The 17,207-nt window shown below is 44.7% G+C and overlaps 1 protein-coding gene across 2 annotated transcripts in view; it reads left to right on the top strand.

Annotated features, from left to right (window-relative positions):
• RNGTT (RNA guanylyltransferase and 5'-phosphatase) overlaps positions 1–7,493 on the top strand; it is a 37,090-nt gene extending 29,597 nt beyond the window's left edge. For both annotated transcript variants that reach the window (XM_078615529.1, XM_078615530.1), the window contains exon 16: positions 6,569–7,493. In XM_078615529.1, the coding sequence (XP_078471655.1) occupies positions 6,569–6,864 (296 nt within the window). In that variant the 3' untranslated portion in view covers positions 6,865–7,493. The remainder of the gene's footprint in view (positions 1–6,568) is intronic.
• The last annotated feature ends 9,714 nt before the right edge of the window (positions 7,494–17,207 follow it).

Below are 17,207 nucleotides of genomic sequence, written 5' to 3'. Positions count from 1 at the left end.
TGTAAACATCGCCACAAGGGAGACAAAGGTGGTTGGGCGTGGTACTGGCCACCCACCCCCTCGTGTACCGTTCCGGCCTTCATAGGTGCTCGCTAACAGCACTTGCCTCAACAGTCTGTTAAGGCTATACGGGTTTGTCTGCTTGTGTGAATCTTGTATGGCATGTCTTTGTATGTGTGTGGGTATACTGTTTAGTATACATTTGTATTTAGTGTATGTTGAGTGAGGAGTGGTAGTGTAGTGGTTAGCGCGTCATGCTATGAGCTCAGTGATCCGAGTTCGATTCCCGCTCACGGCCAACACCAATGAGAATTATCTGAACTGGTCCTGGGCCTCCCCTAGGTAAACTCGGCCTCAAATGAATATCTGTTGCAGTGTGAAAACATTGCCACGTGGGAGACAAAGGCGGGCGGGCATGGTGCTGGTCACCTACCTCCTCGTGTTCTGTGCCTGCCTTCGTAGGTGCTCGCTAACAGAACTTTCCCCAAATGTTTGTTAAGACTATATGGGAAATCTTTGTCTTGTTGTTTGTATAGTACAATTGGTGTGGGTACTTGTAGGGTTTGTATCATGTATCTTGTGCAGAGAATGCCTAGTTTGTATGGTGCTCAGTAAGGGTGTGGAGTGTCTATGAGGTCTTGCGTGTTTGTGCTGTGTGTGTGTGTATTTGTGTGATGTGTGTTATGTGAGGATGTGGTATATATTGTGTGTGGTGTGTGTGGTTATCAATGTATGCGGCATATTGTGTGCATGTGTCTGGCCATATACCTAACTCGCTACTAAAAGCATTCTCACTTACAAGATAATCAATAGTGTCATCGTGAAGAATATAAGTAACAAAATAAATAAAGATAAAACACGCCTCCATCCCATATCTGTCCATCCACATAAAAAAACAAGTACATTTGTACACATACCATCAGCCACATGGCCTTCTGGGATTGAATGTTTCACTAGCATTGATTTTAATACAACTCTGCGTAACAATCTACGTGTATTTGCTGCTGCGCATATACACAATTGCACAATCCTTTACCGATGTATTTGCATAGTGAGGTTAGTCTGCACGTTCAAAACCCACTCTCAGTGAGACTCTCAATACCTGTATGCAACGCCTCCTGCTGTAACGGGCTGACTCGGGCCTGCCCTTCCCACCAGGAGGTAGGTGTGAAGGGGTCTAACGCGTGCATTAGCAAGAGCATTCATACATAACCCGAGTACGTGACGCCACACCGCCACTGTTTTGAGCATGTGGGACACTAGACAGTGCGTTAATTCGCTTTATCTCCACTTTACCCAAGCTTCATATTGTTGTGTTTACTCTAATTAGTATCACTCATTAGGTGTTTATCAGCTCCTAACCCCCACCGCATGGCCCTCTGCAGCTGACTGCAAGGCCAGGGTAATGCTTGAAGGGTAATTGGGGCGATGTTCGCTGTAGGTTGGTGTGCTTTTGATTTGTATTTCCTGGCACGTTTTTGGCTCCCCGGTGGATTCTTATGCACAATTAAATTCGTTCAGCACGTCACATCGAGGCAAATGTGTTTTAATGACTCAGTTCCACTTGAGGTTAAAGTAAATAGATGTCGTATAATTTTGCATGTGTGTGCATGCATGCATGCATGAATACATTCAAACACTCCTTATTAAAGGCATTGGCCACACATCCCAATGCAGAAGCTTCCTGAAAAAAAGACTTGAGATTTAGTGAGACTTTCCGATGGAAACAAATGTTATAACCTGGTGAAAACACGTTGAAACTGTATGTATCTTTTTTTTAATTATTAATTATGTATACTGCATTAAACTCAGATGTGCCTGGGTTGAACCTAGATCATGCTTCGCTGGGCAAGCACCATGCATGCCAGGTTGTAATAGGTGGTGTCAGGGTTACATAAGTGGGCAGTGCAGAAAAATCTGTGGTCACGTGGATTTTTCTCCAGGTCTTCCTGTTTTTCCCTCCGCAACATGCTTTTAGAGTATTTGGCTGCTATAAATGTCCACACGATAAGCCACTACGTTGAGCTATCATTTGTGGCCAGGTCGCTTCTGAAAAAGAGCTACATAGCTCAGTGGGCCTTACTTGGTAAAATAAAATAAAAAAAAATAGTTTAGTTTTAGTTTCTATACTCTCCACTTTAACTATCCCATGCTGACCAGGATGGTGAAGTATGGTTAATTGCCCTTCCATGACTCGCATGGTGTAGGGAGGCCCTTCCCTCATCCAGCAGCGGATAGATGAAAACGGCCGTATATGTATGTGCTGTATAAGAGCAATGTTACAGTTCTTTGAGAAGAAGGCCTACATTAATTGTCTATTTGAGTAAGAAGCAAATTCATGGTCTTACTGGCAGTGTAAATCGTGCTCCATTCTTCGCTTTGTCCACCACCCGGGCCTTATCTCACAGTCGCCCCAATCGTAGGCTATCTCTGTCACCGCACAGCACCAATCTATTAAAATGTGAATGCTTAGAAGAGAAATACAAGGTTTGAGGGTGTCATAATTTCAATTGAAAACACTTTTTTGTCAAACTCTAATTTTGTATTAAAACCCTCGGTTTGTTAGGTGTCATGTTAAACTAAATCAGTGCATAGTAATTTCGGCGAAGCTTGTAATGCACATGAGAAGATGGAGAAACTTTCAGCATGAAGGATTAGAGTTGTCTTAAGAATATTACCGGTTATATATTAAGCCTAATCTTTTGCTCACTCTTTTTCCCAACTTTGCATTTGCCAACTTTTAATTAAGAATCTTTAGAAACGGTGCATGGAACAGGACTAATAAGTGAAGTGTTTTGGTTATCTTTATCATAATACCGTTATTTACAATTAAACACATTTTTTTCAAGGCAAATCTGTCCGTGCAATTACACTTTCAAACAAGGCCATGCGGGAGCTCACAGCTTTCATTGTATGAGATGTAGCTGATAGTGCTACAAGATGGTTAGTGGATATCATGAAAGCAATTAGTTTTTCGAGCTATATGGAATTTTTATCGGTATCTTGTTGTGTTGCTTGAGTTTTCTCCAGATATACCAATTTCCTTTGACACTTCACTGAAAATATTGCAATTCAAGGCCCTCTTGAAAAATATTTTTGAGGAGCAGTAGGGCTTTCCTACTTAACAATAGCGTATTGTATTGACTCATAATTAGTTTTATTGGGTTAGATCATGTTGGTATAAACATTGAACTTCATATGAAAGCCTGCATATGATATTAGCTTATTGTAATTTAACTTCAGTGATTATCCACAGTTATAGTTTTAGTATATGTATTTTTCAGTGATCCTTCATCGTGTCCACAACCAGAAGTCCTTCCACTGTGAAACTTGGATTCAAATTAAATTCGCACACTTTTTCTCTCACAACTTTAAACAATTCATATTGATAACTTTTTTGTTACAGTAAAAAATTAATAAATTTAAGCAAATCTGTTCAGAAGTCGATAGCTAAAGTAGACTCACAGCATAGGGGAATATATTAATAAATATGTACATCATATTAATTATTCCTTGTATTGCTGCCATTTCATTCATATTCATGAGCGTGCGTGACATCCTCCGTGCTGAGGGGTGTCGCGCAAGACACATTGACGTCGCAGAGTGATGTCACTTTCATGCGACAACCATGACGTCATGTGCACGTGTGCAGTCACACTTCGTCATGAATGTAAAACACTTCACGTATGTGAGAAGTGAAAAGTGGAGGTATGGAAAACAGAACAAAAATAAATAAGCAAATTATACAAAAGAAAATCCGGTAGCTTCAACCAAGACTTTGGGAGGCAAGAGTTAAGGTATTTATTTACATTGGAATAAACCTCAGGAGTTGGTCTAAAGTGGCCGCTTTATTTAATCACATTCACGTATATACGTACAACAACAGCCACTGTTGTATGTATGTAGTGTATGTTGAACTTCTTCCGCAAAAAGGTATCCAACCATGCTAATCGGATGTGCGGGGGAAGGACAAACTAAACACAAGAAGCAGTTCTAACGAAATGAGTTTTCAATCTAGATGATTTAAAAGCGCACAGCTCCAGTGGCTTCCTGATATCAGAAGCAAGGGCATTCCAGACGGCCGCAGAAGCGCTTAAATGCGATGGGTTCCTGCTGCCACCCGCGGCAGTGAACCGTCCCTTGCTTTCATCCATCCATCACATGTGATCCGCCACATGAACGTGATAACTGGACGCACGCTCCGCTGAGTGCTGCCACGCTTCTTCCAGCCGCCCGCTCTCGGACCCAATCTCGTTTCCACATGATGTGGCACAACCTCACGGCCCCGAGGCTCCCCTCCCTCATGCCACATTTGCTCCTGCATTTCTCTTGAGCGCAGCCACCGTGTCCACATTGACCGCTGATTGTGGGGCGCTACGTTCGCTGAGCGATTGCTTGTACAAACCCAACCTAGCCCACGCCACCTAAAACCTAATGTTCATTTCACTCTGGTCATTTAAAATAAATTGTAGGTTTCCTTTGTTTTTAGGGGGCGGGGGGTGGGGGTTCGGTAAACAACTTTCCCACTTCGTCTTCCTGAGAAACTCTTCAGCTGCGGCAGACGGGCAGCTGTGAGAATCGAGAATCGGTGTGCTTTTGGAGCCGAGAATGATTGAAACAGGTGCACATATCTCTTTGTGCTGGGTGACAATGGTGGGCTTGTTACTGGATTCTATTACATATCACAAGGTATTGCCTATCGGTCCCTTGTCTCTCACCCCGGCACAGGGAATACCCTGGTATTTATCAAATATAAGGGATACCTAGTTTTGAGCTATATAAGACATTGGGCAATACTCTTCTTAGGTTTTTTCGGTAAAGTCACGTAGAAAGTAAAATAAAATAAAAACAAAAATCACGACGTTTCGGAGGCAACACAAGTCTCCGTCATCAGGTGGGACCGTCACAGCCAGATTAGCTGTATCAAGTGATTTATTTATTTTACTTTCTACGTGACTTTACCGAAAAAACCTAAGAAGATGATTCCTTGCAGTCACGAAAGCTTCAAATCTAGAATTGGGCAATACATTGAGCACTTGTCTTGTGAAATGGGAAATTCCAGGGTAATGTGACCCCGTTATTGACAGGCATTGTAAAGGCATAGCCATTAGTGTAACAGCACTTCTGGCACCGGTAACTTTTTCACAATGTTCATTAGTGAACTAATGGCTGAACGCTCACCACGTGCAAGTAGATCGAAATGTGAACGTAGAACCTCGAAGAAACGGGCTCTGAATTCTGACACCGGCGTTAGCCTCCTGAGCCACCCATGCCCCAGGTCTTGAACTCGGCTTCTTAGCCCAGCTTGCGAAGCAGACAAACTTAATTCTTGAGCGCCATACAGCACTCGGCCTCCTGTTTAAAGTGATGACTAAATTGTAATGAGCGGTGCTAGGTCACTGAAATGTGACACTCGCAGTTTTATGTGCTGGCCACACAGTAGACCTAATGGATCAGTCCTTGTGCTGTAGGTGCATTGCATTAAAGGTGAGTTGGGTTATAGATTATCTGCATGGACGTCGTGTTAGGGGGAAAAACAGACTTGCTTCGACGGCCTTAATGGGCAAAGGCGACAACGTTAATGGGCACTTTAACTGTCTGTACACGTGTAGATTTAATTAACGATGCCGCATTAATACGGAACAAGTGTGGTTGACTGTAAAATCAAGTCTGCGGAAAAAGTGGTTTAGTGGGGAGGGGGGGGGGTTTCTTCTGGAATTTAAATAATTATATTTCCTGCCATTTTGGAGTGTGCTGGTATTGTGCCTGCGTGGTTGCAGGGCGAGTGCCTCTCTTTGGCTGCTAGTCCTCGGGGTTTCATGTCAGTACTGTCCCTGATGCTGACTTATTTTCGCGTGTGCACGGAGAGTCACACTCCTCTAACCCCAGCCTATGAGCCAGATTTGTTCTTCAGGCATGATGCATCGCTTGAATTGGCGAAGCGTCTCTGACTTATAGTTGTGCCGTTGACTTGGACCCAAGCTATGCGGATCTAAGGGCCGTGTTGGAGCTGTGGAAGGAAAGTGACTTATCTTCTTGGTTCTTTCGGTAAGGTCACGTAGAATGGAAATAATAAAATAAATAAAATAAAACATTAAATAATTCTCACGTTTCGGCCACAATGCAAGTAGCCGTCCTGCATTGTGGCCGAAACGTCGTGAGAATTATTTTATTATGTATTATTTTTATTATTTCCATTCTACGTGACTTTACCGAAAGAACCAAGAAGATGAATCCCTGCAGTCACGAAAGCTTTAAATCGAAAGTGACTTACTTCAGGCGAGTTGGTTGCATGCCGGGAGGGTTAAGGGCTGAAGAGGCTCCCAAGGAAAGTAGCGTGTAAGCGCATAGCTGGCTTCTCCCTTTTGTGTCTTATGAATAAAGATGCCATGGGAGGCTAAACTAAAAGCACACATAGAAGGAGCCCCACTGATACCGTATTACAAAGAGCCAAGTCACTCGACAGGAGGGCTGTGGAGGATGGCCCTGAATTGCAGACACAGCAGCCGCCGGTAATGTCACCGTGCCCCAGACATCGTACGTGACCCAATCTGTCTGGCCCTCCTAGGCGTGTGCGAGAGCATCCAGTTTCCCGTCACCAAGGAGATCCTTCTGGACCACATTGACAAGCATCGGTACAAATCAACCGGCGCTTCTGCCGCACCCGCTGCACCCCACCATCAACACCAGCAGCACCAGCAGCATCACCAACAGCACCAGCAGCATCACCAGCAGCAGCAGCAGCAGCAACCGCCAGCCCAGCAACCACCGACAGTCTCGTCAAACGCCAACCATGCCGCCGGCGTGAAACGCCCGAGCGCGGACGAAGAATCCCTGATGCCGCCGCCCCCCGCCAAGCGGTGATCGGGCGCGAGCATCTGGGCCATTGGCACCATCGCTTCAGGCGCTGCCCAACGCGCCGGGGCTATGTTGACGAAGGTGTCCTGCGGAGATGAAGGCTGCGTGAGCAAGGAAGGGAGGGAGTGTCGACTCGTGCCACAGACCACCACCGCAGCCTCCGCATGCCCTTTTTGCAAGTTTTGGTTGTTTATGTTTTATTTATGCTCATCTCCTCACTGTTACAAGACACATCTGTCGTCCGTGAATGCATCACAAATGGCTAGACCATATGAATCTAAATTTGTAAGTGTACGCAAGGCAATCTGGCCAGGGATTCATGCCTTAAATGTCAAGATATTCAGACCAGTGTATTAACGGTTTCACCCGGGCTTTTCCTGCACAGGAAGATGAACTAAGTGGGGGACGAGGTGGGCCTCCGAGGTTTCTCCGTTGCGTCTCGTGCAGCGTTTCCCTTCCCGGTGGCCGGCTCGCTCGTTAGAGGCCCTCATCGAAGCGGAATAGAAAGCAACCAACGTGTACAAATGCTTCCCTCTGCATTGATCCCGTGCTATCGTGTACAGATACTTTAGAGCCTGGCAGAAGGCTATGGTGAAACTAAATAATTTCTAATGGGGGATAGAGCGAGACCCAAAGGCAATTCGTGTACGGGGACCGTCTGCTAGCCGCAGGCTTGTTTGTCCCATCATGTTAATTGCCGCTCCGTTACCCGCACGATGTCCTCGGCAGCATTGAAATGCACACCACGTCCGCGCCTGTCTGCGCTGAGCATACAGAATTACTGCATGAGGACCTACGGAGAGGTGTGTGTATGCGTGCGTTTCTGTCTGTGTCCCTGTATCTGTGCGTGCAAGTTTTTAGATTTATAAAGATAACAAGAACGTACGTTTTTTTTTTTCGCCCGGTGCGTGTGTTGGGCAGGTAGCGCCCTAATGCTTGGTTTACATAGTTGCAGGGCCAATGGCACTTGCTGTGTTTTATTTGCAAAAACCCACAGTTCCAAACCCAGAGGCCACAACACTCCATGCATGACCAGCCTGCCCCAACACATGAAACAATCAATGTTTGTCTGCAGAAGTGCATTTCAGAAGCTCTCAACTCTGCTGCATAGGGAAACAGCTCACTCCAGCCTTCCCGTGTCAGCTCTCCTCACCCACACAGGTTTAAATTATGTAACGTGCATTAGATTCTATTGTATCTGTTGATGGGAAAAATAAAACGGTGCACGAGCAAGATGCCACTTCAAAAGACCCTGGCTCTTTGCTCTGCAATCAAGCCCTCAAATTGGGCAGCACACGGAGTAAGCCTGAGGCTCCATGAGCCAAATTCCGAGCAGTGCAACTCTAATGGACTTAAAATGATGCAGCTCAGCATGGTTAATCAAAATCAACAGATAATGGCATCCCATTTAATTTATTTTGATTGGGAGTAGGGAGGTGGAGAATGTATCTTTGGCAGCGTCAGCCTTTGAGTGTTAATTTGTAAATGTTCATTATCTGCGGTTTACGTTGCGTGGCTAACTGGTCTTGTGGGGCAATCCTCTGCCTAAGCTCACCATCTATGCTGCACCGGGAAGGGCCAAGGACACTTGGGGATGCTCAGATTTTGTGACTTTACTATCGGAGTACAAAATCAAAGAAAAATAAACAGTGTAATCACGTTTCCATTTTTGCAGAGGCCGATTTATTGCCACGTCCGGGATTTGGGAAATGAATGATTTGTTTCGTGGGAGTAAATCAAGGACATTGTCCTTGTTGAACAAAGTTCGAAAGTGGTAAACAAACGGCACACCTCCCGTGCACCGCAAAAGTAGTTGGTAAAGGGCAAAGACGCATCACTGCAATTGCTTGCTCAAGCCACTGCTGGCTGAAGGGCCTCAAACTAGCGGTAGCTCTGGAGAGCCCCTCTACATGACATCTGGCCTACTCTTTCACGCTGGCCAGACATCTCAGAAGAAGTGCTGGTATACACACTTTACCCCACCACACGCCAACCTGCTGATTGACTGTTGTGCCCATTAATACTGCTGAGTTGGACGAGGTGGGGGGGAGGAGGGAGAGATGTTAACTACCTCGCCTATTATGCAGGAGGTTGTGGTTTACATGTCTCTCTCCCCGTGATCGCTTGGATTTTTCTCCGGGTCCTGCAATTTTTCCCTCCACATTTAGAAACGTGTTTAAAGTGTTTGGATGCTATACATTTCCACATAATGAGCCACTTCGTTGAGCTATCATTTGTGGCCAGGTCGCTTCTGAAAAAGAGAAATATAGCTCAGTGGGCCTGACCTGGTAAAAGAAAAATAGATTAGTGAGTTTGAAAAAAAAATCCATTATCTCACCTACCATGACCTGAGATCGAACTGGTGACCTCTGAATATTCCAGTGTGCTATCTACCATTACCACCACAGCAGCAATTCCACTTTAATTGGGTAAATGTATATATTAATATGTAAATAATTGATGCCTCATTTCCAAGACCATTGGGAACTATGCTGGCCCAGTGCTTGTCAGCCAGCCAGTCAGGGGGAGTCTTTGCTCCCTTGACACCAGCTCATGCTGGTTTCCAATTAATACCAGAACTGTGACCCTGAGCTCTCTTCTCACACCAGACCGCATGCGTAGAGCTGGGTAGACCACCAGAACAAGTCATGACACACAGGGTCAAGGCAGAAGTAATACACGCGTATGATGTAATTGAAGTCACTTGTTTCGACCTCCTTGCCGTGATAGTGTTAAATCTACATGGTAGAAAATCACATCCCTGCACCTCCGATTAGCACGGTTGGCTACGTATGGTGCAAAAGATCTTCAACATAGAAAACAGAAGTTAACTATTCTACACCAGCACACGTTGGCATTTTAAATAAACTTCATTTCAAAAGGAACGTATGTTTAAGATCACTTCCTAACCACCGCTGCTTGGCCTAAGAGGGTAGGATGTTGAAGGAAAGGGTAGGAAGGACTATGTCAACAGAGTTGAACCGCTCTCCGTAGGTTGAGGACACAACTCGGTCCTGGTGCTACTGTTGACTTGCTCCTGGGCTGGTACAGTCTTGTGGGCAAGGAACAGAGGCATTAGAATGGAAGGGATTTACATTCGGAGAGAGGCTCTCTGACTTCAGTGTTGCCGCCTGCCCACGCTCCATATATCTATGATTCCCAGTATTCTCCATTTAAATGTAAATTAGGTTGTGTGATGAATTGGCACGCAACTGATGATTGTTAAAGACGGAAATTTGCATGAACCCCGGGGTGTCAGAGCAATGGGTTTTGGGAAAGTTGCAGGCAAATTGTCTGGTTGGTGAGTTCGACATTTGTTCATGCAGTTACTTCGGGACAATATGTGTATATTTTTTTACAATTTAGTGCTAAAATATGAAACGTATCTCTGGTGTGTTTCGTGTTGTACCGCCTGTTGTCCGGCGTGATGTCCGACGTTTTGCTCCACGTTTCTGGGAGCGAACCGTCGGACATCATCCCGAACAACACGCGGAACAACCCAAAAATACACAGGAGAGCTATATGGAACAACTACAAAAAAACACCGACACAGTAGCGATGCTTACAATGACAATGGATGAAAATGCACAGCCTCATCATCTGCCCTTCTGCTTGGCAGTGTGTACTGAATGGATTTAGAATTCTAATTTGAGAGCCATCACCACGATGCCGGACAACGAAAGCTTCCAGCAGGTTTTACTTGCAGCTACGGGTGTGTGAAACTTAACGTTTGAGTTTTACACTTGGGAAAAAATAATATATCCATGCCCCGCTCCCCCTGCTGTCTTTTTCACAAGCCATCCGCGGGGCGAAAATCAGTTTTCGTCACGGGCGAGTTGCCACAATTAAAAATGTGACCGTGCGAATTTTGAGCCGTGTGGCTATTTCCTATAGATTGTTTAATCTGCTCGAGTGTTTTTTTTTTTTTGGCAGCAGGTATTTTCTTTCGTGGCTGTCATTTAGCAACTGAAATTGTATGATCGTGGCGTATTGAATCTTTATTCCATGTCCTCAAGGTGCAAATGTTTGCATTTGTGTTCACTTAACACTGAGATGTGCTGTTGCGTGTTTTAATAAACGTTTAAAATGCCCTTCCGTCCCCGAGTACACGATCCACAGTCCTTAACTTTAGTTCCCATCATATTTGGCATTGTCTTGTGAAGCGTTGGAACGTTGCGCTTTGTTTTTATGTTTCTAATATGACTATAGACTTCATCTGTTAAAATGGGCCCTCGATCTTAGATGCACTTTGTTAGAATAATACATTCTTAATATGCACAAATAAATAACTGCAGTCCGGAATGTGTTTTTATAGCTTTTTTCGGCCTGAATTTTGGTATTTTTCGTATTTGCTGTTTTGACATTTAGTCGTTACTGTTGGGACATTTAGTATTTGCATGACTTTTCGTGTTTGGTTATTTCATTGTTGGTAAGCATTAAAATGCAGTACAATTTGGATTTACTGTGTGTTTCATTATGATTTCAGACGCCAATCTTCGAATTTCAGAAAGAAAGAAAACAAACTTTAAAACTGGGCTTTTCATTAATGTAATACCTGACTAATGGAATAGCACGAACATAGTTGTGAAAAAAAGTCTCACCTTTGTTCCCATGTATGCCGCTGGACGAGAGGTGATGGGCGGGGCTTGGTAACATCATCAGCATTATCACCTGCATCACGCTGGGCGTGGCTTGTCAGGGGTTGCCTGCCTTCAGAAGGCAGGATGTCTGAGTGGTTTTGCAAGAGTCGGAGTAATTGGCCACAAAATAAGTAGTCTTATAATTTCTAGCCAATACATCATTGTCTTCATCGACCATTTGTCTCAGCTCAAAACAACCTATTAAACTAAACATGTATGCATTTTAAAATGTCTATCATGGTGTGTGTGTGTGTGTTGTTGATAATGCGTTTTTTTTAGCTTAAAACTATGGGATTTTAATTTACAAAGCCTTCCAGCTATCTCACAATAAGGCCACATTTGAGCACATCATATGCCAGATTTCTATATATATTTAAACATATAGCGTCGCACAGTTATAAAGGGAACCCCAGAGTGGTTTAAGTCAATAGCCTGCTCTGGTCGGAATGTGTCTCAGACCTCAAAGAGTTGTCACTCAACCATGCGGAGGTGTGAGCATGTGGCTTTGATGTTAAGAACCGCTGCTCGATTTATCCCCTCAATAAGGTGACGCAACTTGATGGCTTCTCTGCTCACATCCTCTGCGCTTCTGTCGTGTTCTTGTTAACTGCAAAACGGTGATCAAACAGATGCACAACGCTAAAGACAGCCCATGAATCGACTCAAAACCGCCGAGGCAGGCTCTGTTCGTAAGCACACGTTGAGATTGGCATTGCATCGGATGCGCCGGTGGTGGTGGTGGTGGTGTCAGCACCAATGCACGCGCTGGCACTTTTTAAATCCTTTATATTAAGTTCGCTTGCGTGCTTGCTTGCTTGCTTACGACCGTGCAAATCTTTCGGTCGTTTTTTAACCCACTTCCCGTGATCCACTCGAGCTGACATTTTCCACACAGACTCGTTGTGCGTGACAATTAATTTTCGTGAAAAATTTTTCCCAAAATTTTACACTGTTTAGGGAAAATGTTTTAAATATTTAATTACCAATTGCTTAATGCTGGCAGACAATCATCTGACCCATAGGTGGCAGCCATCTCAAGCCAGAGGACGAGAGGACTCTAGCCGCCACGCATATAAAGGATTTAGAGTGAAAAACTTTGTTTTTACGGGTTAATTTATTATCACCCACGTGCCGATGTTGACTTTGCACCAGGTACTCGGATGAGAGGAGAGGAGAGGACTGTGCTAGTTTCGTTCTACCAGCGCCAGTGTTTAGGAATGTGACTATGCCTCCACTATTTCCCCAAAACGTCACCTCTGCAATTTGTGTGGATTAATCTTTGAATAACTCACTGTGCAGTCTTGCATTTGCTTGCTCACGCCACTGCTGGCAAAAGGGCCTCCACCCGAGAGGCCCTCTATGGGGTATTTGGCCTACTCTTCCACTGTGACCAGACAGCTAGAGATGTGAATGCCCACAATTAATATGAATTGTCATGATTCATTTCGTTCACGTTTGTATTGTCTGCCTTGTATGGTCTGTTGTTTGCTGTGTCACGTGCATTCCGTTCGTCTGCGATAGTCAAAGGTATACATTTGCTTATAATATGAATACATCAGAAATAATGCATTCGTGCACGCAGGGGTTTGGTGTATCGTAAAGCTTTAGCATTTCTTTGATGCATCAATCGCTACGCGCGCATAAACGACGATGTGCACTGCCAGGAATAGAAAGAAGCTCGTTGTCCAGCTTTTGTAGCGAGCTTCCACCAACAAGCTTTTCATTTTCCCCGACACGCATGCTCGCACGCATTTCACGGCACAACATTTGCATGTTCGTCTCATCATCGGCGGGGTGTTGGCCGTACACCGTCTTCCAGCAGTGAGCCAATACAAACGTTGACATCATGGGACCTCCATTGCCAGGATATCAAAATACAACAATAGGTTTTACCGTTTCTGGCAATACAACAGGTTTGATACTGGCAAAGGAGGTCCCATAATGTAGCTGCTCACCCCGAGCTCTCATTGTCCTGATCGTGGAATTGTCTTTGTGCTGTTCGACTTTTGGCGTCCTCTGGTCTAACACTGTGTGAGACGAGGCTCTAAAGAAAGCTGTATCTGGTGTGGACCAATCAGTTTCAAAGACGATGCACATACTGTCAGAGCATGTTTTTTTGTTTGCATGTTCACCACAAGTATATGTGGTTAATGCAGACATGATTCCTTGCAAAAGGTTTCCGTTTGGTGTTTGAACATCTTAACACAACTGTTTCATTGCCAGAAAGGTTAAAGCCTATTGTCATAATAAGTAATATTTAAAAATACATTTTTTTAACGCTTTAATGAAAAGTTCCCGACTCGTAATGGAAGAACTCCACTACTCCAGGAAGTGGCTCGAAGCTTGCCATAACGTTCGGGACCGTGGTGATTTACAGCCAACGTCAGTTGAGCGTGGACAATTAGACCCAAGCTGAAACATAACATAAAAAATAATGTTTAATTTTTATTATAGAATATAGTATTGTCATCAGTATGACATAAGTATACCAAGTTCGCAGTCGATACCACATTGAGAAGTGAGTTAAAATTGAGTTACAAGATTTGAGGATACGACAACAGACAGTGAGTTTATCAAAGCGTGTAAAAGAATGTTTTAAAATACATGTTTTAGATTTTTTTATGATAGAATATAGTCTTGTCATCAGTATGACATAAGTATACCAAGTTCGTAGTCGATAGCACATTGGGAAGTGGGTTAAAATTGAGTTAACAAGATTTGAGGATACGACAACAACAACAACAGATAGAGTGAGTTAAATAAAAGCGTGTAATAAAAAAACGTTGACGCCCGCTCCGCCGATTGCAACGTCTTTGGCATGCGTCGAACAAAGGCTACAGCTGGACTCCCTAAAAATAAATAAAAATAAATACAAATCAATGCAAGATCCTCGGCGGCGCAGCGCGCGACACTCCCGAGAAGGGGGTCAATGTTGTTTAGTTGAGCGCAATCTGAAGCAAGGGGCTGAAGCAGGGTACCGCTTTGAGCCTGCGTGTGTCGCGACACCAAGGCTGATCAATTTGGAAGAGACTCGCGCACGCGCTCGCGTGTGTGTGTGTGCTCGTGTGTGTGCTCGTGTGTGTGTGTGTGCTCGTGTGTGTGGGGGGAGCGGTTGTGTAGTAGCGGTTAGCGCGCCGCGCTCACGGCCACGAACACCAGTGATAATTATTATCTGAACCAAGGCCGTAGCCATGGAGTCAACATTTTGGGGGGGACCAGATCTTCTAGGAGGTCTGGGGGTCCCAACCCAGAAAAATGTCTAAATTTGAAAACTCATTTCCTGCTTAAAATATAAAAAAATGTCACTAACACATGGGATAGACTTTTTATGTATTTATTACAATAATGTCTAATAGTGTATTGTATTACATTGCTCTGTTTTGACCTTTTTTTGCATTTCTTGATTCATTGTATGTAGTGTTTGAGATTAGGGATTAATAAAGTACAACCATAACCACAATCATTGAGGGGGATGTGTCCCCCCAATATTATAATTACGGCCTTGATCTGAACCGATCCTGGGTCTCCCTTAGGTCGACTCAGCCTCAAATGAGGACCTGGGTGCGGTGTGTAAAAACATCGCCACTGGGAAGACAAAGGCGGCCGGGCGTGGTGTTGGCCACCCACCCTCTCGTGTGCCGTGCCGGCCTTCCTAGGCCTGCTCGCTAATAGCACTTGCCCCAACAGTCTGTTAAGGCTATACGGGGGATCTTTGTATTGTATTTGGAGAGTGGTAGTGTAGTGATTAGCTCACTGCGCTACGAACCCAGCGGCCCCGAGTTTGATTCCCACTCACAACCAGTAACAGTGGCAACATATTTGAAACCTGTACCCGGGCCTCCCCTAGGTCAACTCGGTTACTCAAATGAGTACCTGGTGCCATTGTGTAAACATCTCCGCTTGGGAAGACAAAGGTAGCATGGTGCTGGCCAACAACCACCTCCTCGTGTGCCGTGCTGACCTTTTGCTCACGGACAGCACTTGCCCCACGAGTCTGTTCAGGCTATACGGGGGGCCTTTGTGTTGTGTGCGTTGTGGTCTTGTGCGCACCAGCAGGATTCGAAATTGTGTGTGCCGCCAGCCGTGTTGCCATTCGTCACCTTACAGATAAAAACGAGTGAGATACAAATGTATTGGAAAAGCATCACTTGCGCCCGTGCTGAATAGAAATACTAAATTGTTTAGTGTATGTATTTTGTACAGGTAACAAGGCTCATTTTTAACAGTGACAACCAATGTGTCGATGTATGTCAAGACAACTTTTGGTCGGTGCTAAATCTACACACGGGCGCGATAATATAACAGCGCTAACTACGGCTCTATATCCAGCGGGTTGATTTATTACAACTGTGTACTCTGCATCCTGCAACATTATGCCGTGTAGGATAAAGGCGCATCATTGCAATGTCTTGGCGTAAGGCAATGGACGAGAGGAAGCTCGATAGAACGCCTCTGAAGGGTTTTGTTGGCCTACTCTTCCACACAGCCCAGGTGGGAGTATTCGCATTGTACCTACCTCCATATACGTATATGGATGGATTCAGAGGGCCCCCTCTGGGTCAGTGTTGAAGTGTCCTTAACATACTACAACGACGGGGGCTCTTCTTCAATATTCACAGCGCAACATACAAATACAAGTTAAACCCAAACGAAGCCATGCAGGTGTTGAAGTACAACAAGGCCGTAATTATAATATATTGGGGGGGACACATCCCAATATCCCCCCCAATATTCAAATATGCTCAAAATGCCCCCCCCCCCCCCAATATATTGCTATAAAATAGATTTATGTTTATATGACTGTGGTTATGCTTGCACTTTATTAATCACTAATCTCTGCCATTACATACAATGAAACAAGAAAAGGTAAAAAAAGAAAAAACAGAGCAATGGAACAAAATACACTATTAGACATTATTATTGTATAAAAGAAATAAGAAGTCCGTCCTATGTGTTAGTGAATTTTTTTATTATTTTAGGCAAGAAATGGCAGGAAATGAGTTTTCAAATTAAGACTTTTTTTCTGGGGGGGGGGACCCCCAGACCCCCTGGAAGATTTGGTCCCCCCCAATATCGACTCCATGGCTACGGCCTTGCTGTACAATCGTGTAAATGCCGTCCGCCCGCCCGCGCGGAAACGCAAGTTCCTTTGCGTCTGCTACCACGCGATACGGGAGCACTGTCCGTGTACAGATTACCATTTTTATGGAGAAGCCACAAATCTGCCTAATGAAAACTCTCAGCGCGCGACGCATCTGCGGGGAAAAAACATAGGTGACAAGAAATCTGGACCCGCTCCGGGCGCTCAGGATGAAGGCTAATCTCGGCTAACCGGGAACAGCCCCTCGGGGTTTTAGTGCCGCATCCCTTGCCTTGGCGTCCCATGGGTGACCTGCCACGAGATTTGTCATTTTCCCATCAAATCTCTACATTTTGGCAGCATGACATGATGAGAGGTTTGTCCATTAGCTTTGAGCCTGTGTTGAAATCACCTTTGTATGGGACACATACTTTACAATAACGGCGTTGTGTAGTGGTCCGCACGTTGTGCTTTGAGCCCCTGTGACCCGAGTTCAATTCTAGACCACAGCTATAGTCGGTGACGAGTGATATCTGAAATAGTCCTGGGCCTCCCTTAGGTCAAATCAGCTATACATCGGTACCTGCTGCGGCTGTGGCTCACATTAGTGACGAGTGATATGTGAAATG

The sequence above is a fragment of the Lampetra planeri genome, chromosome 47, assembly GCF_965212315.1.
Source record: "Lampetra planeri chromosome 47, kcLamPlan1.2.h2, whole genome shotgun sequence".
NCBI lineage: Eukaryota > Metazoa > Chordata > Hyperoartia > Petromyzontiformes > Petromyzontidae > Lampetra > Lampetra planeri.
This window is presented reverse-complemented; position numbering and strand designations above follow the sequence as displayed.